Raw genomic sequence first — 24,581 nt, forward strand, 5'->3', positions numbered from 1 at the left:
TTTTTTTTTAATTTTATGTGCATGAATGTTCTTCCTGCATCCATGTGTGTGCACCACATGCATGCCTGTTGGATCCCCCGGAACTGGTGTTATGGAGCCACCCTATAGACGCTGGGTATTGAACCCTAATCCTTAGCAAGAGCACAAGTACTCTTAACTACTGAGCCGCCTCTCCAGCCCTTCATCAAGCTGTTTCTTTATCTTTCCTAGTACATCCCAGGGGCCCCTGAGATTGATATGGGATTTATTCTTCCCACTTTACAAGTTTGGAAGCTGAGGCATTGGTTGCTGGCACCAGGCTCCCAACCCTGGTCTCTCCTTTTTATGCACTCACTATGCTCTCGTCCCCCAAGGTGCCCACCTACAACCTGAACGAGGCATGGCCAAGGACCTAGCACCTTGGACAGCTCCTGCAAGGTGAGGGGGCGGGCGGGCGGGCGGGGGCGGGTGTGAGAAGACGACGAATGAGCTTTTCTTCTCGCGAGCACCAGTGGAATGGCCCTAGGAGCCTAGTGGGAATCTCGCGAGAGTGGTTGCAGCAGGCACAGTGGCGCGGGAGCGCGCAGGGCCCGCCTCGGACGCGCGCGCACGCTCCCCGCCCCCAATCCGGGAGCCGCTGGCGGCCGGCTCCGCGCCTCATCGCCGGGTGCAGCGCAGCTCAGCTCGGTGCAACACGACTGCTTTTCTGCAGCGGAGTGGTCGGGGCTGGTGAGTCCTGGGCCTGGAGACCCAAGGAGGGTTCTGCAGGGAAACTGCGAGCTGGGCTGGAGAGGCACCCGCGGCTCCGGTTTCTTGCCTTCAAAGCGTGTCCCTTTGCATTTGAGGGGGCAAGCCTAGGTGCTGGAGAAGTGGGGAGTCGAGATGACCTTCCTGTTTGGGGCAGCCCTAAACCCTCTTCCCCATCCCCAGTTTTCTCATCTGTCCCCGCTTAGAGAGCCCGGGATTTGGGTGACGTCAGACCCTTGGATGCTGGCGCCTGGGCCCTCTTCTCCACAACCCCCAGTTCCACCTGGCATTCTCTGGAAACCGGCCTACCCCCCTTTTGGGATGGCGCATGCGGCCGGGGGTGGAGGCAGCTGGGGTCGGGTGACTGTGGTATCACTAAAGGTGCCTGCAGGTGGACCCAAGTTGTACTCACCTCTGGGCGGCCGACCTTTGTACCGCGGGTCTGAGCAGCCTGATTTTCGGAGGAGGGGGGGATGGGTGCACTGACTAGGGCCCGGATACTACCTAGGCTTTGGATAGTGGGATAGGGGTGCTGGATGTAGCGCATCCAACATTGTCACCAGTTGGTCACGAGGAAGGAGGGGAGACGTGTAGGAACCAATCTCTGTCCTTGCTTTGGGGTTCTCCTGATCTGGAGGCCGGGGGAGTCAATAAGACTAGGACTGAAAATGGACTGTCCAAGGCCTCTTAAACCTGCGCGTTGTCCCAGCTTGAGAAGCTCAGCAAAGGCCTGGGCAGGAGACAGAGAGGAGAGGCATGAGCTGTCAGTAGGACTACCTGGAGGTGGGGTTTGGAAGGAGGCAGAGCAAGAGAGGGCTTCTCAATGTGGTGGTATGGGCCAAGTCCAGGGTGGGAATGAAGAACAGATGCTCCCCCCAGCCTGTCTGTGGTGTGTCTGGGGGAGGGGTGGTCTAGAGAAATTTGCAGCCTGTACTTTACCCATTATGTCTTCACCGTCAGGGCTGTGAAAGGGGAAATGGTTCTGGCAGAGGCACGGTTGGCAGAGAGATTTTGCTTGGGGTTGCTAGTTTAGGTTCTGTGGAAACTTGGAAAGACAGGCAGCCAACTCTCTATTGCTGAGAGAGAACCATGTCATGAACGGGCCACAGGAAATGGAGGGGAACTTTCTATTAGGGGCTTTGTGACTCGCTTTTCTTTCTTTCTTTTTTCTTGTAAGTTTTTTTAAAAATTGTATTTATTTTATATGTATGGGTGTTTGCCTGCATGTATGTATGCAGTGCCCTCAGAAGACAGGAGACAGCATAGGAGCCCCTAGAACTAGAGTTATAGACGATTGTGATGTGAACTGCCTTATGGGTACTGGGACTCGAACTTGGGTCCTCTGGAAGAGCAGCCAGTGATCTTAACCACTGAGCCATCTCTCCAGCCCCAGTGTGGCTGTTTCTTTAGCCCTCTCTCTGGCTGGTCACTGCTGAACAATTTGGTTCCCCTCTCTGTGTATCTTTCTGTTAACCCTTTCTGAGGGACAAAATAATTGGACTAAGTAGTGACCTCCCTTGAGGAGGTGGTGTGTTCTTTTTGAGAAGAACCCTCCGAGTTCCTCCTTTTCCCTCTTCTCTTTGCCTATCCGGCCTCCTCCCCACCAGACTTCCTCTCCAAGCTGCGCTTCCTGCCTTGCTGTCAGTCTGGACTCAAGTTTCCTGTAGGAAGTATGATGCGGCTGGGTTAACAGAAGTGTTGGCCTTAGCCTGTCTAGGGGAAGGCATTAATCTTCCCACTCCCATACCCTGGGAGGGTATCCAAGTGTGAGGTACTAAATATGGGCCTCTTTGGCCTGATCTGAAACCTCCTCTCCACCATGGACCTGACCTCCCCTACTGCAGGACCTGTTCCCACCAACTTCATACTAAGGAGTGGAGGAAATTACCATCTGTGCTCAACCTCCAGATGATATGGAACTCAGTGGGATGGCACATGCCTGTAATCCCAGCAGTTGGGAGACCGAGGCAAGAGGATTTGGGGGAAATTTAAAGTTAACCCCGGGCTCCTGAGCAAGGCTCTGTAATCAACACAGAATAGCCTCCATCTGAGAGGGACGAAGGAGAGACGGGCTGAGTGAGCTAAGCCCCCAGTGACTGCTGTAGAGTTTCTGCAGTAGGCTGCAGAGCAGGGATGTCTAGGAAGCCTTCCCAGAAGAGGTGTGAGACGAGGGGATAGGGCTGCTGGTTTGGGGGTCACCGAGGTGGCTAGACATGATATTCTGGGTGATAGAAACTGGACAGCTTGTGGTATAGAAACAGGCTATCGGGGAGGGGGTATTTGTAGCTGATTGGTATAAAGCTTCGAATGCCAGGTGCAGGATCTGTAGGAGGCCATTACAGCGTCATCAGCGTGGTAGCATGGCCAGGCGGGTGCTGTTTTCTGAGGGTGATTCACAGTTTTGGGGCTTTGGGACTACAGATGGATTAGATAGACTCTAGACAAGGATAAAGGGGTCAGAGGTAGAGCAGGAAGTAAAGCTTCCATCTTGCCTATAGGCTGTGGGTAAATAGAAGAATGACCATCTTTTGTCAGAAGATGAGGGGCCTTTGCTGGCAAGCTGGGAGCGCTTGGAACTAAGTAGTCCCAGGCTCCTGGCTGGACCGGAAGCCAGGCTTGACTTCCTTCTGTCTACCAGGCACCTTATTTTTACTACCGCGGGAGCAGTCACTCTAAGGGTCTGAATAAATTACAGTCTAGCTTACACGGAGTCAGATGTAATGATGTGTCCCTGTAATCTCAGCAGCCGGAAGGCTGAGGTAGGATTGCTGAAATTTCAGGGCCAGTTTGGCCTCAGTAGTGACTTTCAGGACAGCCAGGGCCACCTAGCAAGAGCCTGTGTCAAAACAAACTAGAACAAAAACAAAACAAATTTCAGATTATATTTGGTATTTTATTTGATAATAAGATGTTTTATTAAACCCATATTTTTCGGGAGCAATGTAACATGCACCCAGTTACAAAGGATTCTCACTTGAGGAACAAATTGCTACTTCTCCATGTAAGACATTTGGTTACAAAAGCCAGCATTTTCTTTATCTTATATCACTCATTCCCTCACGCCTATATCATCCCCTCCCCCAAGAAAAAGGTAGTTTTGTCCTAAGGACAACGAACCCTGCAGACTCCCGTTTCTGTGATTTCAGCCTCCTGTAACCCTTCTGAGCCCTAACTTTGCCTTTACCTTCAGCAGGCGAACCAGGCTTCTGCCCTGCATTATTCCCATGTGGCTTGTTGACTTCTCCGTCATGGTGAGCTTGCCTTTGAGAGACAACTTGGGGTCCATGACAAGGGTCAGGCTGGAGCCAGAATCAGGGGAGCACCCTCCCTTGAGGCTCCTTTAATTCAGTTTTTACTCCCTTTCCTGCTGGTCTTCCTTGGTTTTTTTCTGGAGGACTTTATTGTGGGAGCAGGCTCTCATTCCATATCCCGTTCTGTTAGGGAAGGTTGCCTCCTCCAGCCCAGCCCGAGTCTTGTTATCATTGGCGTAGAGTCACTTACTGCAGGGACTTACCCGCTGTGGGCCACAGGGCTGGACAGGGGACCCGCTGTCTTCTAACATCTCTGTTTTCTCTATTGCATGAGCAGTGCCCGTCTGTGTCCTCGGTCTCCATGCCCTCAATCACTGGGCCGTTTTGCCTACATGCCCTACCCAGAAGCCCCAGTTCTGGATTCTACACGCGGAATGAGGGAAACTTCTGGAGACGTCAGACCAGGACAGTCTAACTCTGCTTCCAGCAGCGTGTCCTGTCTTAGTCATCACCTTGTGTCACCTAGAAAGCCTGGACACTCTTCCCTCATTCTCATCTGCTCTGCAGTCAGTGCCATGGCAGGAATAGTCCAAGCTGCACTGTTTTCCCAAAGTCTCTTTTTCAGGTAGAGAGTGATCAGGGTGTCCTAAGGGAGGCAGAGCTATACCCATGTTCCTGCCCCTCTGCCTATCCTTGTGTTCTTTTTTAAAATAAGAATCTTAAAATTTTATTTTTATTTTATGTACATGAGTGTTTTGTCTGCTTGCCTGGTGCCTTTGGGGGCCAGAAGAGGGTCTTGAATCCCCTAAACTGGAGTTAGAGATGGTTGCGAGCGGCCATGTGGGTGCTGGGGATTGAGCTCTGGAAGAGCAGCCAGTGCTCTTAACATCTGTATCATATCTCCAGCCCTTTCTTCTTCCTTTTCTCGCTCTGTTTTCCTTGAGACAGGGCCTCACCACGTAGCCCAGGCTGTTGTCCTGTACATGTTGCTCTTCCTTCCTCACCTTTCAAGTGCCGGGATTATACACATGCTCAACAACACTGGGCATTTTTCATGCCTCTTTCTTTCTCTTTTGGTTTTTCAAGACAGGGTTTCTCTGCCCTGGATGCCCTAGAACTCGCTCTGTAGACCAGGCTGGCCTTGCCCTCTACCTCCCCAGTGCATGAGCTGCCAACACCCTCATGCATCTCTTGAATTCTAGTAAGGAATAGCCTTGTGGAAAAGCCTACTCGGTACTGTGGATACCGACCCTTCGTTTCCCCCGGAGTACCTCTGCCCATCAGTTTCTCCCCTCCTCCGCAGTATCTTGAGCCTCTCTACTGATTTCTTTGCTATCTTTCTCCTGATTGGTAGATGTAGTTAAGATTCCTAACCTGGAAGAGAGAGCTCTCTAGCCCAGTGTCATATCTGTTGTAGTTTTGCTCGTTTCTTGAACCAGGGTCTCATGCTGCAGTCCAGGCTCAACTCAACCTCATTTTTTGCAGGAGATGGGGGTTATAGGGATGTTCTCATGTAGCTCAGGATAGCCTGTAACTCACTGTGTAGCTGACAACGACCTGGAACTGATCCTCTTGCCTCTACCTCCCAAGTACTAGAATTATGGGTGTGTTCCACCACACCCATTTTGTAGGGTGTTAGAGATTGAACTCTGGACCTTGTGCAGACAAAGAGCTACAGCCCAGCCCTGGTCTTGTTTGCTTTTGATATGTGCTCTTGTTCTGTAGCCCAGGCTGGCCTCCTGCTTTCTCCTCCTAAGTGTTGCGATAGGCATTCACCATCAAGCCTGGATTTTGTTTTTTAAGATTTAGTTTTGATTATGTGGAGGTGTGTGTATCTGCATGTGGGCATGTGCACGTGACTGCAGGTGCCTGTGGAGGTCGGCGGTGTCACATCCCCTGGAACTAGAGTTAAAGGTTAGGGGCCACATGATGTGCTCTGAACCACTGAGCTGTCCTTTCAGCTGCTAGGCTTACTTCTTCTCACTCGTATTTTCCTAGTTTCTTGGCAGCACGACTTTTACTCTACCGCTTCCTTGAAGCTGTGACCTTCCGACTGTTAGGTCTGTCCTTGTCACACCTGACTGCTTGTTGACCTAGTTAGCTGGTCATTAAAAAGATTAAGATAGATCTGTACTCATTAATAGGAAAGCTTTTCTTTCCCTCTTCAAAAATATTTTTCTTGGGGCTAAGGAGGAGGCTTAGTAGTTAAGAGCACCGGCTGCTCATCCAGAGAACCTGGGTTCAGTTCCCAGCACCCACACAGTGGCTCACAGCCACTCTGTAAGTGCAGTTCCAGGGGCTCCAGTACCATCTTCTGACTGTGGAAGATACCAGGCATGCATGTGTTAAACATACATACCTGCAGCAAATCAGTTCCCAGCACCCACTTGGTGGCTTACAGTTATCTGTAACCCCAGCTCCAGGCACTGTGCACACATGGTACACAGACATACATGCAGGCAAAACACCCAAACACATTAAATAAGTCTGCTTAAAATAAGTTTTTTTTTCATTTATTTACTTACTGTGTGTACATGCATGTGCTACAGCATACATATGGAGGTCAGAGGACAACTTGTAGGAACCAGCTTATTCCTTCTATTGTGTGAGTCCCAGGTGGTCAGGCTTGGTGGCAAGTGCCTTTAGCCACTGAGCCATCATGGCAAACCTCTGTTTTCTTCTCTCTCTCTCTCTCTCTCTTTTCTCTCTTTTTCCCCCTCCCTCCCCCTCTTTCTCTCCCTCCCTCCTTCCCTTCCTTCCTTTCTTCCCTTCTTTCCTTTCCTGGCTTAGGGACATTTTGTTTCTCTTCAGTGAGAATCATCTCAGTGTGGCCGGGAAGCTTATGTATGGGTTGAACCAGCTGTGAGGTCTGTATGGACAGTCTTGGGTGTTTTGTTCACTTGGGCTGTGTTCAATGTCGGAAGAAACTGGGTCGAGGTCCTTTGGTTCTGCATTACTCCTTTGTTGTTGTTTGCTTTTTGAAACATGGATTCTCTATGTATCCCCATCCGATCTGGAACTTACTACTTAGACAGGCTGTCCTTGAACTCAGAGAGCTGCTGGAATTAAAGGTCTGTGCACATTCCCAGCTTCTGCATTATTTTTCTCTGTCTCTCTTCTTTTCTTTTTGAGGAAGTGTCTTGCTCCTTAGTTCCTGTTGTCCAGGCTGGCCTTGAACTCAGGGCCACCTGCCTCAGCTTCCCTCCCAAGTGCTGAGGTTACAGGTGTGAGCCTCTTACAGAAAGACCGATATTATTCTTTTCAGTTATATGTGTGCATCTGTGCATGATCTATGAATGTGAGCGTAGATGCCTTTGGAGGCCAGAGGTACGCAGACTTCTGTACATCTGGAGTTTCACAGGGTTCTAAGCCTCCTGGTGTGGATCCTGGGAATCAAACTCAGGTCCTCTGCAAAAGCAGCACCTGCTTCTAACTGCTGAGCCATTTCTCCAGCCCCCTCTCCTCTTCTGTAACCTAGGATGTCCTCAAACCCAAACTGTAGCCCAAAGATGACCTTGAACCCCCTTTCTCTACCTCACAGAGGCTGGGATTAAAGTCAACAAATCTGGCTTTAAAATTTTAGTATTCAGGGGCTGGAGAGATGGCTCAGTGGTTAAGAGTATTGCCTGCTCTTCCAAAGGTCCTGAGTTCAATTCCCGGCAACCACATGGTGGCTCACAACCATCTGTAATGAGGTCTGGTGCCCTCTTCTGGCCTGCAGACACACACACAGACAGAATATTGTATACATAACAAATAAATAAATAAATATTTAAAAAAAATTTAGTATTCACACCTTTGATCCTAGCACTCAGGAGGCAGAGGCAGGTGGATCTGAGTTTGAGGCCCTCTGGTCTACAGAGTGAGTTCCAGGACAGCCAGGGTTGCACAAAGATACCCATGTCTTGAAAACAAAACAAAACAAAAACCCAAACACACACACATGCAAAAGAAAGCTAAGAAATGATTTTCATATAAACCTAAGCTTGATCATTGAGAGAAGAACACATAGGGAAAGGAGAGTGCATGCCCTCGTCTAGGTGCAAGGTTCTCGGGAGAGTTTTGCTGAAACATTTTTATAAGATGTTGAGTGGGGCTAGAGAATGGTGGCTCAGTGATTAAAAACACTGACTACTTTTCCAGAGGACCTGGGTTTGATTCTCAGCCCCCCACGTGACAGCTCACACCTGGCTGTAACCCACATCCCAGGGAATCTGATGCCCTCTTCTGGCTTTGACAGGCATTGCATGCACAAGATGCATAGACATACTTACAAACAAACAAAATAAGATTTTTTGAGTAGAAAAAAATGTCAGATTATGAGAATTCCGGGCCAACCAGCACTACACAGTGAGACCCTGTCTCAAAAACTCATATTATGACCCAGCATGTATAATCTCATTTTTGTGATGTATATATAAGTATACATTAAAATGAGGGAAAGGATGGGGCTAGGAGTTTGGCTCAAGAATAGAGTCATTGATTAGCATACGCAAGGTCCTGGGTTTGATCCCTAGTATCACAAAGCAAATAGAAACAACTGAAAGTCCTAAAGCTTGGGCAGTTTAAGGAATGGCTGCTGAGGAAGTAGATTATGGAAGGTTTGAGTTGTGTGTGTGTGTGTGTGTGTGTGTGTGTGCATACATGTGCATACACATGATGTATCTATGGGTAGATATGGAGGTCAGGGGACAACCCTGTGGAGTCAGATTTTTTCTACCTTTGTGTGGAGTCTGAGGATGGAATTCAGCCTTTCAGGCTTGCTTGGCAAGCACCTTTGTCCACCGTCTCCAACTTGGCTATGTTTTTTTTTTTTTTTTTTTTTTTTTTTTTTTTTTTTTTTTTTTGACAAGGTCTCACAGTAGTCTAGGATGGCCTCAGCTCCTGATTTCTAACTTTTTGTCCCAAGCACAAGGTTTATATATATGTGCCTTACAAATTTTGATTTTGTTCTTTAAAAAAAATTCTTAGGAGGGAGAATCAGTATTCCCTAGGAATGAGCTAATTGGTTATTTAATATCATGTGGTCAGCCCTAAATACATGTCTATATGAGCAACAGCAAATGTACTCAGCAGGCCGTTGTGTTTATATTATACATATACACATGTATGAGAATACTAGAGAAAAAAAGCCATGAACATGAGGGGGCATGGAGGAAGGGGGAGTAATGTAAATACAGTATTCATATGTAAAATTATCAAAAAAATTTAAAAAAATTCCCCACTGTGGTGGTGCATACCTTAATCTTAACCCTTAGGAAGCAGAGATAGGCAGATTTCTGCAAGTTCAAGGCTAGTTTAGTCTACATAGTGATTCTAGGCTAGCCAGGGCTATATAGTAAGACTCCATCTAAAAAAAATTAAAGTTACTGATTTGTGTGTGTGTTTTGGGCTGGTGCGTGTGCTTATGCCTTGGCTCATGTGGTCCAAAGACAACTTGAAGGAGTGTGTTCTCTCCTTGTAGTTCTGGGGGATTGAACTGAAATCATCAGCCCTGGTGGCAAGCATCCTTACCCTCTGAGCCATCTCTCTGGCCCTGATATTGCCTTTTTCTTTTCCATTTTGTCTTTTTTAAGGCAGGGTCTCCTGGAGCCCAGTGTGCCCTCAAACACAGTGATGTAGCCAGAGGCCTTGCCCATGCATCCTCCTGCTTCTACCTCCAAGAACTGGGGTTAGAGGTGAGCACCACTCCCCTATGGCATTTTCAATGTGAAGGGTTTCTTTTTTATCTATCTATCTATCTATCTATCTATCTATCTATCATCTATCATTTTTTGGTTTTTGAGATAGGGTTTCTCAGTAACTATGGAGCCAGTCCTGGAACTCAGCCTCGAGCTCACAGAGATCAGCCTCCCTCTGCCTCTCGAGTGCTGGGATTAAAGGTGTGCACCACCACTGCCTGACAGGTTTCTTTTATAATGTGCATGTGTGTGGATGCACATGTATGTGTGCATGTGTGTGGAGGTTGATGTCAGGTGTCCTTCTCATTTCCTCTCTACTTAAGGCAGGATCTTGCCAATTTGGCTAGGGTAGTTAGCTAGCTTGCCCTGAGGATAACCTGTCACTGCCTCCAGCTCTGGAATTAAATGCATGTCCCCTCATCCAAGCTGCTTCTGCATGCGTGCTGGGGACCCAAACTCTTTTCCTTATGCCTGTGTGACAAATACTTTATCCACAAAGCCATCTCTCTAGCTTCAAGATTTTTATTTTTATTGTTTTGGAAGGGTAGGGAAGACAGAATCTTAATATGTCTTCCAGGCTGGGCTGGAAATAATGGCAGTCCTGCCTGAGCCCCCCAAAATCCTGGGATTACAGGCCTACACCACTATGCCCAGCTCAAAGTATTACTGTTGTTATCATTATTAATTTTTGATATGTATGTGTGTCTGTGTATCTGTGTATCCCGGTGTGGGAACACAAATATGTGCATGCGGAGGCAGAGGTTGGCATCAGGTGTCCTCCTGGATTGCTCTTCACTCCATGTGTCTTTTGCTTGAACTCAGAGCGTCCTTATGTGGCTATTTTCGTAGCTGCCCTGCTCTGAAGATCCCCTTCTCTGCTATGGGAGAGCTGGGAAAACAGGTCGGCTACCACTTCTGCCTGCCATTTACATGGGTGCTTGAGAGTTAAGCTCTGGTCCTCAGGCTTTCGAGCAGGTGCTTCATCCACTGAGCCATCTCCCCAGCCCTAGAAGTTTTTTCTAAAGCTCATTTTCTTTTACATTTATTTATTTATGTTGGCTTATCAAGACAGGGTTTCTTTGTGTAGCCTTGGCTGTCCTGGAACTCGCTCTATAAACCAGGCTGGCCTCAAACTCACAGCGCTCCGCCTGCCTCTGCCTTCCAAGTGCTGGGGTTAAAAGCATGTGACACCATTGCCTGGCTTTTATTTTATCTGTCTATCTATCTATCTATCTATCTATCTATCTATCTATCATCTATCTATCTTTGTGTATGTGTTTGCATGTATGAGTGTCAAAGGGCATCAGTAAGCGCTCTTAACCACTGGGCAGTCTCTCTAGCCCCTTGTAACCCTCTTGCCCTTCCTTTTCTCCTTCTTCTTCACGCTTTCTGCTCAGTCTGCCTCTGTGTTCCTTGAATGGGGATGCATGCATTGCTCCTTTGGCCTCCTCTGTTTCCTTTACGCATTTTGCCCAGCTAACTCCTATTTGACCTTTGCCTGTTCAGATCTGCTCTTGCTTCCTCTGTGGAGCCCTTGTTGGTACCACCGGCAAGTACCAGGGAGGTGCTTTGTCCCCACAGCTCTGTGTTTACTGTCACAGAACACTTAGGTGGTGTTGTCATTGCCCATGCCCTGAGTGCCCTGCTTTTGGCTCCTTCCTCTTATTCCGGCTTGTCCTTCTGTACAGTGTCCCAGGAGGCTGACTCCTGCTCTAGTCCAGTGCCCCACACCTGCCTGCGTCTACTTTTCCCACCTACTGAGTTTATGGCTCAGCCTACCTACTTACATTAGGGTCCTCCTGCCCCAAACTTCCCCTTTTAGATTCTTCCTCCTCCATTGATTATTACCTTTATTTTTTCTGCTTTTGTGAATTTAACTCAGTATCATGTGTGTGTATGTATATATATATATAAACACATAAGGAAGCTGTCTTTTTGTGAACAGTTGTTTTTCTTTTTTTTAATAACCGTCCTCCCCTTTGTGAGGCCTTTGGTAGTTCAGATTGGTCTTGAACTCCTGATCCTGCTGCTTCTGTCTCTATTGCTGGGACTATAGGCATGCTCAACCATGCTTGACTCATACTTACTTTCAGATTAAATATTTTTTGGCAACACCATTACACAGAAGAGTTCTGTGCACACATTGCCTTTTTATTCTGTTATCATGAATGCTAAGTTTGATCCTTTGGTCTGCCTTATTCTTTCATTTAGGAATACTTTCTCTCTCTCAAGATTCATAACCAGCCTGAAATGTGACACTCACACTATTGCTTTTCCATAGCAACCTTCACATGGTGGTTTTGGTAGCCAAGTAATCCTACCTGTGCCCCTTGCAGAGTGGAGATTTGTGTGTATGTGTGCTATATTGGTGTGTGTGTGTGTGTGTGTGTGTGTGTGTGTGTGTATGTATGTATGTATGCACCCCTGCGCACTCATGTAAGTTCCTGCAGAGGTCAGAGATGAATGTCAGGTGTCCTGCTCCGTCACAGGAGGACAAGATCTCCCACCTGGAGGTTGCTGTTTTTGGCGAGGCAGGCAGCAAGCCCTGACGATCCTCTAGTCTCTGATGTCAACAGCAATGGGTTACAGGTGCATGTGGTCACATCCAGTTTTTTATTTAGGTACCGGGGATTCACATTCAGGTCACTCATGTTTGCACAGAAAGCCACCGAGTGGTATCTCTAGCCTCAAAATGGCGATTTTTAAGGATCTGTCATCCCTTCCACTTTATCAAAAGAACTTTGCAGTGACTCAGTGGTAACAGTGCTGGCTGTTCTTTCCAGAGGTCCTGGGTTTGATTCCCAGCATCCGCGGGGCAGCTCACTACCATCCATACCTCCAGTCCAAGAGGATCCAATGCCCTCTTCATGGTGCATCTTCCAACCCCCCCCCCTTTTAAAAGTTCTACATTTATTTAGTGTGTGTAGGCACACAGGCATGCGAGCCTCGTGGAGTACTTGAGGCAGTTAGAGGTCGAGCTGGGGAAGCTGGTTCTCTCCTACCGTGTGTGACTCAGGGACTGACCTCAGATCATAGACTTGGGCTCAGGCTCTTTATCCACTCAGCCATCTTGCCTGCCCAAGCCTTGCACAGTCTAATCATGTGACCTCCCACTGAGCTCTATCCCAGGTCCCTTCAGCTCTTCCTCTCTAAGGCTGCATCCCACGCTGGCTTTCACCTTGTGCTCTTCCTGTCTCAGCGTCTTGAGTGCCGAGATGACACAAAGCACGTACACTGTTTCACTCTGTGTTTTGTAATCCACTGCTGACATCACTTGTATTTCCCTCTAACTTTTCCTTTTTGCTTCCTTGGGACAGGGTTTCTCTGTGTAGCCCTGACTGTCCTGGAACTCGCTCTGTAGACCAGGCTGGCCTCGAACTCACAGAGATCCGCCTGCCTCTGCCTCCTGAGTGCTGGGATTACAGGCATGCACTGCCACCACCTGGCCTCACTGAGTCGTCTTGCCCAGCCCTATGTCCTCACTTTTAACATCGTAGATTAGTTTTGCTTGAAAACAAAACAAATGGAACTTTAGATAAATGTCAGCCAAGTTTTGAAAATGGCACATTGTCATTGCCTTTGACCATTTTCTGATCTTGCTCACATATGGGTCCACTAAGGGTGCTGTTCTAGTATGTGATTGCACAGTGGCTTCAATGACCATATGTCATCAGTGATGACTTAATGTATGTGCCAGCGAAAGTTCTGCTGAATTTCTGACCCTGTGTGCTCCTAATGACAGCACGAAGCCCTGCCTGACAATCTTCCCACCGTGCCCATGACACAGCTTGTCTTCCTGGCCCCTGAACCTCTTCTCACACATGCTTCTGGTTGAGAGCCATTATCATTTGCCCAGTGGTCTAAGTGGCCGCGAGTCTGCCTGATTGCTTCCTTCTTTTTATTCCACACATCCTCCCTCCAGGTCCCTAGTAAATCGGCTCTTAAATAATCTTAGGAATCCCAGTGGCCCAGGTTGACCTTGAACCTGTGATTGTCCTTGGATTAACCTCCAAGTGCTGGGGCTGCCCTGCAGGCTTGTTTCCCTTGTGTGACCACCTGCAGGGGCTCCAGACTGCTTTCCATGCAGGGCACAGGCCGTATCTGCCTTGCTCTGTCTCTTTCCTTGATACCTGGCAGGTAAAGAAATTCTAATATGTGAGCTTATAACAGGAGGGAGGTCAGCTTCACCTGTGAGGGTGAGAGAATGGGATGCTCTTTCCTGCCTTCTGTGAGCTTTCTTTCTGTTTGTTTACCTCCTTATTATTGTGTGTGCCACATGTGATCAATGGACAAGTTTCTCTTCTTCCATTGTGGAATCCAGGGATTTAACTAGTCATCAGACGTGTGCGGCTTTTACCCAGCTGAGTTACCTCACTAGCCCTGGGTGGGGTTTTCTGAGGATAGACTTTGTGTCTTGAGGCAAAAGGTGGATCTAGTTTCATTTCTCTTGCTGTTATTAAAACACCCTGATCAGCTGGGGTTTGGTGGCACATGCCTTTAGTCTCAGTATTCAGGAGGCAGAGGCAGGTGGATCTCTTCGAGTTCAAGACCAGCCTAGTGCACATAGGTACCAGGCCAGCTGGGGCTGCATACAGAGACCCTGTTTCAAAACAAAATACACGGGCCAAAAGTGACTTAAGGGAGGGAAGAGTTTGTGATGCCTATAGTTCCAGGTCCATCCCTGGGTAGAAGTCAGGCAGGATCTTCAACAGCTAGTTACATCCCATCCATAGGAGTAGAGAGAAGGAAGCACAGCGGTGCCGCTTGGTTCCTAGCTTATGTTCAGCGAGTGTTCTTCACTTACAAGTCCAGGATCACCTGTTCAGGGAATGGTGCCTCCAGCAGTGTTCTGAGTCTTCCCATGTTAATTAACATTCAATACAGTCCCCCCCAGACATGCCCGTACCAACTTGATCGAGGCAGCTTCTCAATTGACCTGTCTTCCCAGGTGATTCTAGATTGTGACAAGTTAGCCTTTAAAACTGACTGGCACGGGAAATAGCTAAGGATGTGGGTGATGCTGTGGCGGCTCCTGCAGATGAAGAGCTGCTCCATCGGGGCTCGTGCCACAGCGGGAACGGAGCCTGTCATGCCTCAGAGAGCATGAAGCACAGCCGCAGTGTAGAGAGCCACGTTAGATGGGGTTCTGATCCTCATTCCCGTCTCGTTTTTCTTTCCTTCCAGTTCAGGACAAAGGTGTGAGCAGAATACTGGACTGGCTGGTCCATCATGGCGGGTAAGAAGTGGGCCATGTTGGGGTAGACATGAAAAAAAGCATAAAGTAATTGGCCCTTGTTGGAAGTCCTGTTCTTTTTGTATGCACTCTTGTCTCCTGGTTTCTTACCTCTCACCCCCAGTGTGGCTTGTCTATCTGAGAACTTCATAGCACCGTCCAGTCCTATGTCAGATTTTGAGCCTGGGGTCCTGAGTTGAGCATCTTATCGTCCAGCTTTGTCTCTGTGTTACCTGTCCCTGGTGTTACCATTGTACTCAGACTTTTTCCTCCGGTTTCTTAAGGCCCAGAGGTACACGGTATCAAAGCTGAAAGGAACTTTAACGTGTAGCCCAGATCCCACTCCACTGAGCAGCTGAGGTCTGGAGAGAGCCAGTGAATTGAATGGCTAACGGTGGAGAAGGGGCCGGGACCCACATCTCCAGACTCTTCCCGTGCCATGGAACCTGCTGTCTATTGTGGCGAGCACCTCACACTGATGACAGCATTTATTATTTTTGTATTCTTTTGAGAGGTGCTGTTTTAGCATCTTCGATTTCTTAGGGGGATCATCTTGACAGATTAAGGAAATACAGTTGGGAGGGGATAGCAAAGCCTCCAGGGCGCAGGGCCAGGAGTATATAGCTCTATAGGCAGCCGTGCTAGGGCATATAGGACCTATAGGATCAAGAAGGGAGGCCAGGAGAGACGTCCATCCGGGTGATGGCCTGCGCTGTATCTCCCCCACAGAGAAAGTGAACAACTTCCCACCGCTGCCCAAATTTATCCCGCTGAAGCCATGTTTCTACCAGGACTTTGAAGCAGACATCCCTCCTCAGCATCTCAGCTTGACCAAGCGCCTCTACTACCTCTGGATGTGTGAGTGCTATGGGGATGAAGGGGAGGGGCTGGCTTTGGGGAGGGCTGCTTGCGCATCTTGCTTTCCAATTGTTGCATCTGCATGGCTGCTGGTCCCTGGCAAGCTCCCTCCTACTGGCCAACTCCACAGCTGGGCCTCGGTTCCTTTCACCAGAGGCCTCTCTTTCCTCCCCTCCTTGCTCTCTCTTGTTTGCAGAGCCTCAGAGCAGGGTTTGTTTTTGCAGAGCTGTTTCTCTTTTTGCCTCTCTACCCAGTCCCGCTGGAGTACTTTTCCAGGGAACCCGTGGTGACTGCCAAGATTCTGGATTTAGAGAAGAATCCTTCCTTTAAAGCCTTATGTTTCTTGATGTCTTGCTCAAAGAGAAGAGCATTCAGCTGGGAGTTAGGGGACATGGAATCCAGTTGGTCTGCTCTAGTTCCTAAACAGTAGGTTCTCTGTGGAGAAGGAGAGTTGGACTCCCTGATAGCTGCAGCTCCAGGTAGCAGTGTGGTCTAGAGTTCTAGTGCTCTTAGGATCGAGGATGAGGATTTAGAGGTTACTGTTCCCAGTGCTCTGTGGCAGGTTAGCAGGGTGCTGTCATCATGAGATGTATGGACTTGACTTGGCTCAGGGTAGTTAGAAGACACTGCTTAGGCATGTGTGAGGAGGGCAGGACGCGGTGTGACTGTGGGCGTCTGAACAGGTGACACTGCCTTGACTCAGACCTGCGCTCAGCTGTGCCAAGAAGGTCGTAAAGAATGCTGTTTGGGGATGGTGCAGGATCTCAGTTGTGAATGTGGAGTGAGCACACTTGCCCCAGCCTGACAGCCTGAGTTCAATACCCGGAACTCACGTAAAAAGTTGGGTGTGGTGGCACATACCCATAGTCCCAGTACAGGGTGAGACGGGAGGCACAGACAGGAGACAAGCCCCCGGAAGCTAGGAAGGCTGACTGAGTTTGGAGTATAAAGTGCAGAAGCAGGAGAGACCTTGTCTTAACAAGGTAGCCGGAACAAACGGCTTCCTGAAAGTTGTCCTTTGTGCACCAGGGCAAACACAAACACACACACACAACACAGACAGACACACTCAGATACACACACGGAGAGACACTACACACACACAGACACACCACACACAACACAGACAGACATACTCAGACAGTCACATCACTCAGATACACACACGGAGAGACACACCACACACACACACACACAGACACACCACACACAACACAGACAGACACACCACACACAACACAGACAGATACAGTCAGTCACATCACTCAGATACACACATGGAGAGAAACACCACACATACACACACGCACACACAGACAAACCACATACAACACAGACAGACACGCTAAGTTAGTCACATCACTCAGATATACACACAGAGAGACACTACACACACACACACACACAGACACACCACAGACAGACACACTCAGTCACATCACTCAGATACACACACGGAGAGACACTACACACACACACACACACACACACAGACACACCACACACAACACAGACAGATACACTCAGTCACATCACTCAGATACACACACGGAGAGACACTACACACACACACAACTCAGTCACATCACTCAGATACACACACGGAGAGACACTACACACACACACACACACAGACACACCACACACAACACAGACAGATACAGTCAGTCACATCACTCAGATACACACATGGAGAGAAACACCACACACACACACACGCACACACAGACAAACCACACACAACACAGACAGACACACTAAGTCAGTCACATCACTCAGATACACACACAGAGAGACACTACACACACATGTGCACATACAGACACACTCAGACAAACCACACACACACGTATACACCATACACACACTGCCACACACAGACTCGACACAGACTCACCACACACCACAGACACACACACATGCACTCATGCACGCACACAATCAGAGACAAACCACACACATACCCAGATATATATATATATATATATATATATATATATATATATATCTCACACACTAAAAAGTAAAACAAACGAAAAGTACCATCTTTACAACAGGCCCTTCATGTGACAGTAGTAGCAGAGGATCAGGCTCACAGACTGTTCCAGGGTCTGACTTGGCCTATGGGCAGAGAAGTTTTCCTGTCCTGTAACATGACAAGAGGAAGAACTGGAAAGATACGGATAGCCTATAGATGTTGGAAGGAAAACGAGATTGCCCTTAATGGCTTTTTATTTGATGGTTTATCCCATTAAATAAGGAGAGGGGGGACGACTGGAGAGATGGCTCAGTGTTGAGAGTACTAGCTACTCTTCCAGAGGACCTGGGTTCACTTCCCAGCACCTACATGGAAGCTCACAACTGTCTGTAACTCCAGTTCCAGGCTTTCTTCTGGCCTTCACAGGCGCTGTTTGTACAGCACACAGATACATATGCAGGCAGAACACCCATACACATAAATAATAATAAAAAAGGTTAAAATTAAAAAATATATATAGAGAGAGAAGGACTGAGGGTGGGTTTTTTGGGGAGAAGGTGGGTGCCTGTGTTCATAACAGAAGGTGGAGTGAGAAAGCCAGCTGCTAAGATCTCTGGGGCATGCATAGGATCATCTGATGTTCCTATCTAGACTTCCCCATGGCAACCTTTTCTCCTTAGGGACACTCAGCTCAGGCAGAGATGTGTGTTATAGTCACTGCACACTTTTAATCCCAGCACTTAGAAGGCAGAAGCACATGAATCTCTGTGAGTTCGAGGTCAGCCTTGTCCGCATAGTAAGTTCTAAGTCAGCCAGGGTCATACAGTGAGAACCTGTCTCAAAAGGAAAGATGAAAGGAAGAAAGTATAACAAAGAATTGCAGACTATAGCCAGGTAGACGGGGCACACACCTTTAATCCCAGCACAGGAGGCAGAGAGAGGCAGAGGCAGAGGCAGGCGGATCTCTGTGAGTTTGAGGCCAGACCGGTCTACAGAGTGAGTTCCAGAACAGGCTCCAAAGCTACAGAGAAACCCTGACTTGAAAGACAACAACAACAAAATCAAACAAGCAACAACAACAACAATAAAAAAAGAATTGCAGACTCTAAACTGGACAGGGAGAAGAGTAAAAACAGAAAATGCCTCCTGGCTGGAGAAGTGTGGCTGAATCAGGGAATGTCCATCCCCGGACAGCAAGGAGAATTGTGATCAAACTCTAGAGCAAGTGAGCTAGAGATGAGTGGGCCTGGGAAGAGTAATGCTAGCCATTAGGATAATGGGTAGTGTCTTTTCTGTGTGTAAAGCAAATACAGGCCAACAGAATAGTTGAGCAGATAAGGGGCTTGCCATGAAGTCTTACGACCTGAATTTGATCCCTAGAGCCACACAGTGGAAGGAGAGAACCGAATCAGGGTTAGGGTTGCAAATTGTCTTCTGACTTCCACACATGCATTATGACAAAGACACACACACACACACAACATTGTTTTTAAAGAACAAACAAAATCAATAAGAACAACAAAGCTCTAGGAAACTTTGAAGCAGTGAACAGGAATGGAGGAAACATCTGGAATATACAGGAAGTATCCATATTTGTTATGGGGTAAACTGAGATGGGTGTAGCTGCACCGGTAACATAGTTAGCAGGCCAGGTCAGGCTTAGGGGAGCATTCTCTCTGGCCCTAGGTTCCCAGAACTCTGCCTTGTGAGACGATCTGGCCCAGAAGCTGGATTTGAGGGCTAAAAATACCTCCTTAAGTCTTTACTAGGTGCCTGTCAGGTGCTTTGTCCTGAAACAATGTCTCTAAGCTTTGAGATTCAGAAGATGAGCTTTGGAGCTTGACTGTTGAGGCCTAGATTGAGCCCATCTTCCTTTGTTAACTCAGCAGGTCTTTGGGGACTCAGCCCGATGTTCAAGGAAGGGATTTGTCTGGGGTTTGAAGACCTAGGCGTATGTTAGTGCCAATGTCTGTTTTTTAATCTGTAAAATGAAGCACCTTTAGACCTCAGCCAGCTGTGATTCAGTGATGTCCTAGGATCTTCTAGGTGAGGTGAGAAAGAGGAAAAGGAGTCTGGATCTCACCACTGAGGAATTTCTAGTTTGGATGCTGGACTAGAATTATATTTGGGGAACTACACAGCAGCCCAGACCTGTAGGTCAGAGGAAAGCGGGATAGGTAAGGAAGACATCTTGGAAGAACAATGGTAATCAGAGAAATGGATTAGATAAGGACTGAACTCCCAGCCACTGTTGTCTGATCCATTGTCATGCCAGGCAGGTGGACCAGTGGTTTGAAGAGATGCTTCCAGAATGTCTTTTTCTTCCCTGCTTCCATGTCCCTACTTTGTAAGAAAATGTATAAGATAGCTCTCTTGCCTTGGGGTTGGTGATTGCAGTGGGTCTGGGGGGACCAAGGACTGAGTCTTGGGGATGGACCTCAGCATCTTGCATGCGAAGCTCAGTTCTAGCACAGAGTCCCCTCCACCCTTACCCCAGAGGCCTTTCTTATAAGGACAGGATCCTGAGGCTTTGAAGTCCTTCCAGGGGGCTTTCTGGGCAGAAGCTCTGGGTTCTTGCTCTAGAGACTCTTGGTTGTTGGGATTTCTCAGATTCCTGGGATGGATTTGGGGAAGGGTTGACCCAAGCTTCCAGCTTTCTTTCTTACAGTCTGTATTCCCTCTGTGTGTGTGTGTGTGTCTTTGTGTATTCATTGGTGTGACTTGTGGGTCATCTGTGTGTATGTTTGCACTTGTATGTGTATGTCTGTATCTTGCTGCTTGTCTGTTGTTGCTATGCATTTGGTTGTGAATCTATATGGAATCCCGGTGTATGCCTCCATGTTTGGATACTCACATCTTTGTACGGACTTTGGTGTCTGTGTGTATCTGGTGTCTATCTCTGCGTGTGCATGTGCTCCTGGGTCTGCAGTGAACAGCGTCACGCTGGCCGTGAACCTGGTGGGCTGTCTCGCGTGGCTGATCGGAGGCGGGGGAGCCACCAACTTTGGCCTCGCCTTTCTCTGGCTCATCCTCTTCACACCTTGCTCCTACGTCTGCTGGTTTCGGCCCATTTACAAGGCCTTCAAGTAAGTGGTTGGTGTTGATCTCAGTGGCTACCCCAATTTCTCTCTGTCTCCTATCCCCCCAACTCTGTTTGCTGTTTTCTTTGTTAACCTTTGACTGGGACTGTCAGGTGGGGTTTGGGTTTCCTGGGAATTCCAGGCTGGGTTGAGAGGGTTGGGAGTGGGACCTTTATTATTTCCTTTCAGTCTGTCCTGCTTGTCAAATTTTGCCTATGGGGTTTCTTGGTGGAGCTGTCCATCCTTGTACCCGTACCACTGACACTGTTCATGTGCCAATGATGTCATCCAATACTGTGCCAAAGGGGATACCTATCTATGTGTTGATGGGGCTAGCTGTCTTGGTGCCAGTGAGTGTCCTAGTGCCAACTGGGTTTTCAGTCTTTGTGTCATTAGGGCTGCACATAGCAGCAAGGCTGTCTCGATGCCTGCAGAATATACATTTCAGTGCCAATGGAGCCTTAAATCTCTTTGTCAATAGGACTAACATGTGCCAATTAGCTCCTGTTGTGGTGCCAACAAGGTCTCTCTTCTAGTACCACTGAGATTTTCTGTTCTATAGAGTCATCCATCCCTGTTCCAGTCCCTCGATAATGGAACTGTTTGTTTTTCCCACAGTGGAACCACCTGTCTCCATGCCAGTAGAGTCCTTGTGTCATGGGTGGTCCTTTCATGAGGACATCCCTTTCTTGTCATAGGCATAACTGATGGGAACCTTTAGAGATCTATGGATGAAGGACATCCTATTTAGACTCTCATTTAAAGCCTTTAAATAGCCTTATCATTTATGCCCCGAGGAGCTTTGGGTTCATGAGCACAGGGAAGCCCAGTGCTTCTGCCCAGGTGACAAACCATCTTCTCTGCCACAGGACAGACAGCTCCTTCAGCTTCATGGCCTTCTTCTTCACCTTCATGGCCCAGTTGGTCATTAGCATCATCCAGGCTGTGGGAATTCCAGGCTGGGGTGTCTGGTAAGAGACAATGGACTGATCTGGGGCTAGTAGGAGTAGCATTTGGGTTGTTTGTTTACCTGTGTACTAGGATGATTTGCTTTTAAGGACACCAAGAGGCTTGTTGTGGGTAGCATGAGGGGTTTGGGGATAGTGGAGTAGTGTTCACCATAGGATTGGAGGGGAAGGAGAAACGGGAAGGGGTGTCTGGGTGGCCAAGAAGAGTCAGACTTTGTGCGAAAGCTGGGGAGGAAAAGCCTGGCTCAGGAGCTCTGGAAGTGTAGGCTATGGAAAATCAGAAATGGGGTCCTTCTGTGGCTAGTGGTATAGCTCCTTCCTGTGGCAATGAGATTATCCTGGGATGGCTCCTGGGTCCCCTTTTCCTACCATCCCTAGTCCCACAGCTGGCTTCTTCCTACAGCGGCTGGATCGCCACCATCTCCTTCTTCGGTACGAACATTGGCTCAGCGGTGGTGATGCTCATTCCCACGGTCATGTTTACAGTTGTGGCTGTCTTTTCCTTCATCGCCCTTAGCATGGTATGTGTAAACCTCAAAGGTGATAGGGCAGCTTTGGGAGGGGACTGTGATCTGAAATCAGCCGTCCTCCAAGTTACAAGAGGATTCAGGTGCTGAGCGGTGGTGGCGGCAGAAGCAGGCGGATCTCTATGAGTTTGAGGCCAGTCTGGTCTACAAAGCAAGTTCCAGGACAGCCAGAGGTGTTATAGAGAGAAACTCTGTCTCTAAAATTGAAAAAAAAAAAAAAAAGGAAAAAAAGGACTCAGGAGGTTAGGGAGCTGGTGGGTAAAGTGCTTACTGCATAAGAAAACCTGAGTTTAGATTCCCCAGAATCCACAGCCCGACATGGTGGCAGATGGTTGCAACCCTAGAGCTGGGAGCAGAGCAGAAATGGGCAGAGTCCAGGTCTCTAGTCAGTCAGTCTAGCTGAAGTGGCAAGCGTCAGAGTCAGAGACAGAGGGGCATTCTCCAAACAAGAGGTGGAGAACAGTGGAAGACGATAGTCAAAGTTGACCTCTGGTCTCCACATGTACATACGCAGGCAAGTGCACCCACCCCCTCCTGTGGGGTCCTGGGGAGATACCTCAGTGGGTAAAGCACGCTTGCTGTGCCACTGTGAGGAGCTGTGTGTGAATAGTAGGAACCCATGCAGAGCCAGGCTCTGTGAGCATCAGTATCCCAGTGCTCCCACGGCAAGACAGGAAGTGGAGATGGGACATTGTGGGCCAGCTAGCCTGATGCATACAGTGACCAAACAAGAAACCTTGTCTCTCAAATCAGGTGGAAGGCAAGAACTGACACTGGAGGCTGCCCTCTGACACCCGAGGTCACATGAACACACACACACACACACACACACACACACACACACACACACACACAGTCTTCTGATGTACTGTGAGGGCTGATTTTTCACAAGTGAATCCCATCTGTTTCCTGAATGGCTGCCTTCCCCGTTTAAAAAATATATATTTATTTTTGGCCTTTTGAGACAGGATTTCTTTGTAGCCCTGGCTGTCCTGGAATTCACTTTGTAAATCAGGTTGCCCTTGAACTCAGAGATCCCCCTGCCTCTGTGGGGGATTAAAGGTGCATACCAAGCCGGGCGGTGGTGGCGCATACGCCTTTAATCCCAGCACTCGGGAGGCAGAGGCAGGCGGATCTCTGTGAGTTCGAGACCAGCCTGGTCTACAAGAGCTAGTTCCAGGACAGACTCCAAAACCACAGAGAAACCCTGTCTCGAAAAACCAAAAACCAAAAACCAAAAAAAAAAAAAAAAGTGCATACCACCATGCCCAGTTTTAATTAATTAATTCTTGAGACAGGGACGTATGAAATCCAGGCTGGCCTCAAATTTAAGATGTATTGGAGAATAACCCTGGGCTCCTGACCGTCCCACCTCTGCAGCCCAGGGGCTTGCTTGGGCTACAGGCATGTGCCACTATCCTGCTATTTATTTATTTATTTATTTATTTATTTATTTATTTATTTGAGGGGGGCATTCGAGACAGGGTTTCTCTGTGTTGCTTTGGAGCCTGTCCTGAAACTAGCTCTTGTAGACCAGACTGGCCTCTGCCTCCCGAGTGCTGGGATTAAAGGCATGCACCACCTCTGCCCAGCGTTATATTTTATACAGCCTCTTGAATCATGATTCTCCTGCCTCTTTGAGAATTGTAGGCATGCAACAACACTTTGCTTTCCTCTTTGACTAACCCTTCTGCTTTCGTTCCTACAGGTTCATAAGTTCTACCGGGGCAGCGGGGGCAGTTTCAGCAAAGCTCAGGAGGAATGGACCACTGGTGCATGGAAGAACCCACATGTGCAACAGGCAGCCCAGAATGCAGCCATGGGGGCTGCACAGGGTGCCATGAATCAACCGCAGACTCAATATTCTGCCACCCCCAACTACACATACTCTAATGAGATGTGAGCCGGCCAAGCCCACTAGGAGGCAGGGCTGGGGGCCAGTGGGACAGGGGGCTCAAGCCACATCATCTGTGTGGTGACCAAGCAGGGTTCCCCCTTCCCTTTTCTCCTCCCCAACTTTGTACAAAGAATCAGAGTTATATATATATATATATATGTAAATATATATGTATATGTCTATCCCCTGCCCCACCTTTTGGGTCCTGCTCTTGGCACCTCAAGAGCTGTGGGCTGCACAGGGAGTGGTCCTGTGCACTAGTGGCCGCGTCCATGTCCCCTCGTGAAATAATGTGCAGTGGCGATCTCTTTTTTTTTTTTTTTTTTTTTTTTTTTTTTTTTTTTTTGGTTTTTCGAGACAGGGTTTCTCTGTGGTTTTGGAG

General features: G+C 48.2%; 1 protein-coding gene across 1 annotated transcript; it reads left to right on the forward strand.

The window, feature by feature from the left end:
- Nucleotides 1-552: 552 nt before the first annotated feature.
- Nucleotides 553-24,534, forward strand: Scamp5 (secretory carrier membrane protein 5). The gene is made up of 7 exons (XM_041647467.1): nt 553-708; nt 14,843-14,894; nt 15,621-15,749; nt 20,657-20,813; nt 21,677-21,778; nt 22,179-22,296; nt 24,011-24,534. Exons 2-7 carry the CDS (start codon nt 14,888-14,890, stop codon nt 24,203-24,205), a joined length of 708 nt encoding a protein of 235 aa, XP_041503401.1. The 5' UTR covers nt 553-708; nt 14,843-14,887; the 3' UTR covers nt 24,206-24,534.
- Nucleotides 24,535-24,581: the final 47 nt, after the last annotated feature.

This window comes from Microtus oregoni, unplaced genomic scaffold (genome assembly GCF_018167655.1).
Source record: "Microtus oregoni isolate MIOR12 unplaced genomic scaffold, Mior012 000179F_ref0000403, whole genome shotgun sequence".
Taxonomy (NCBI): Eukaryota; Metazoa; Chordata; class Mammalia; order Rodentia; family Cricetidae; genus Microtus; species Microtus oregoni.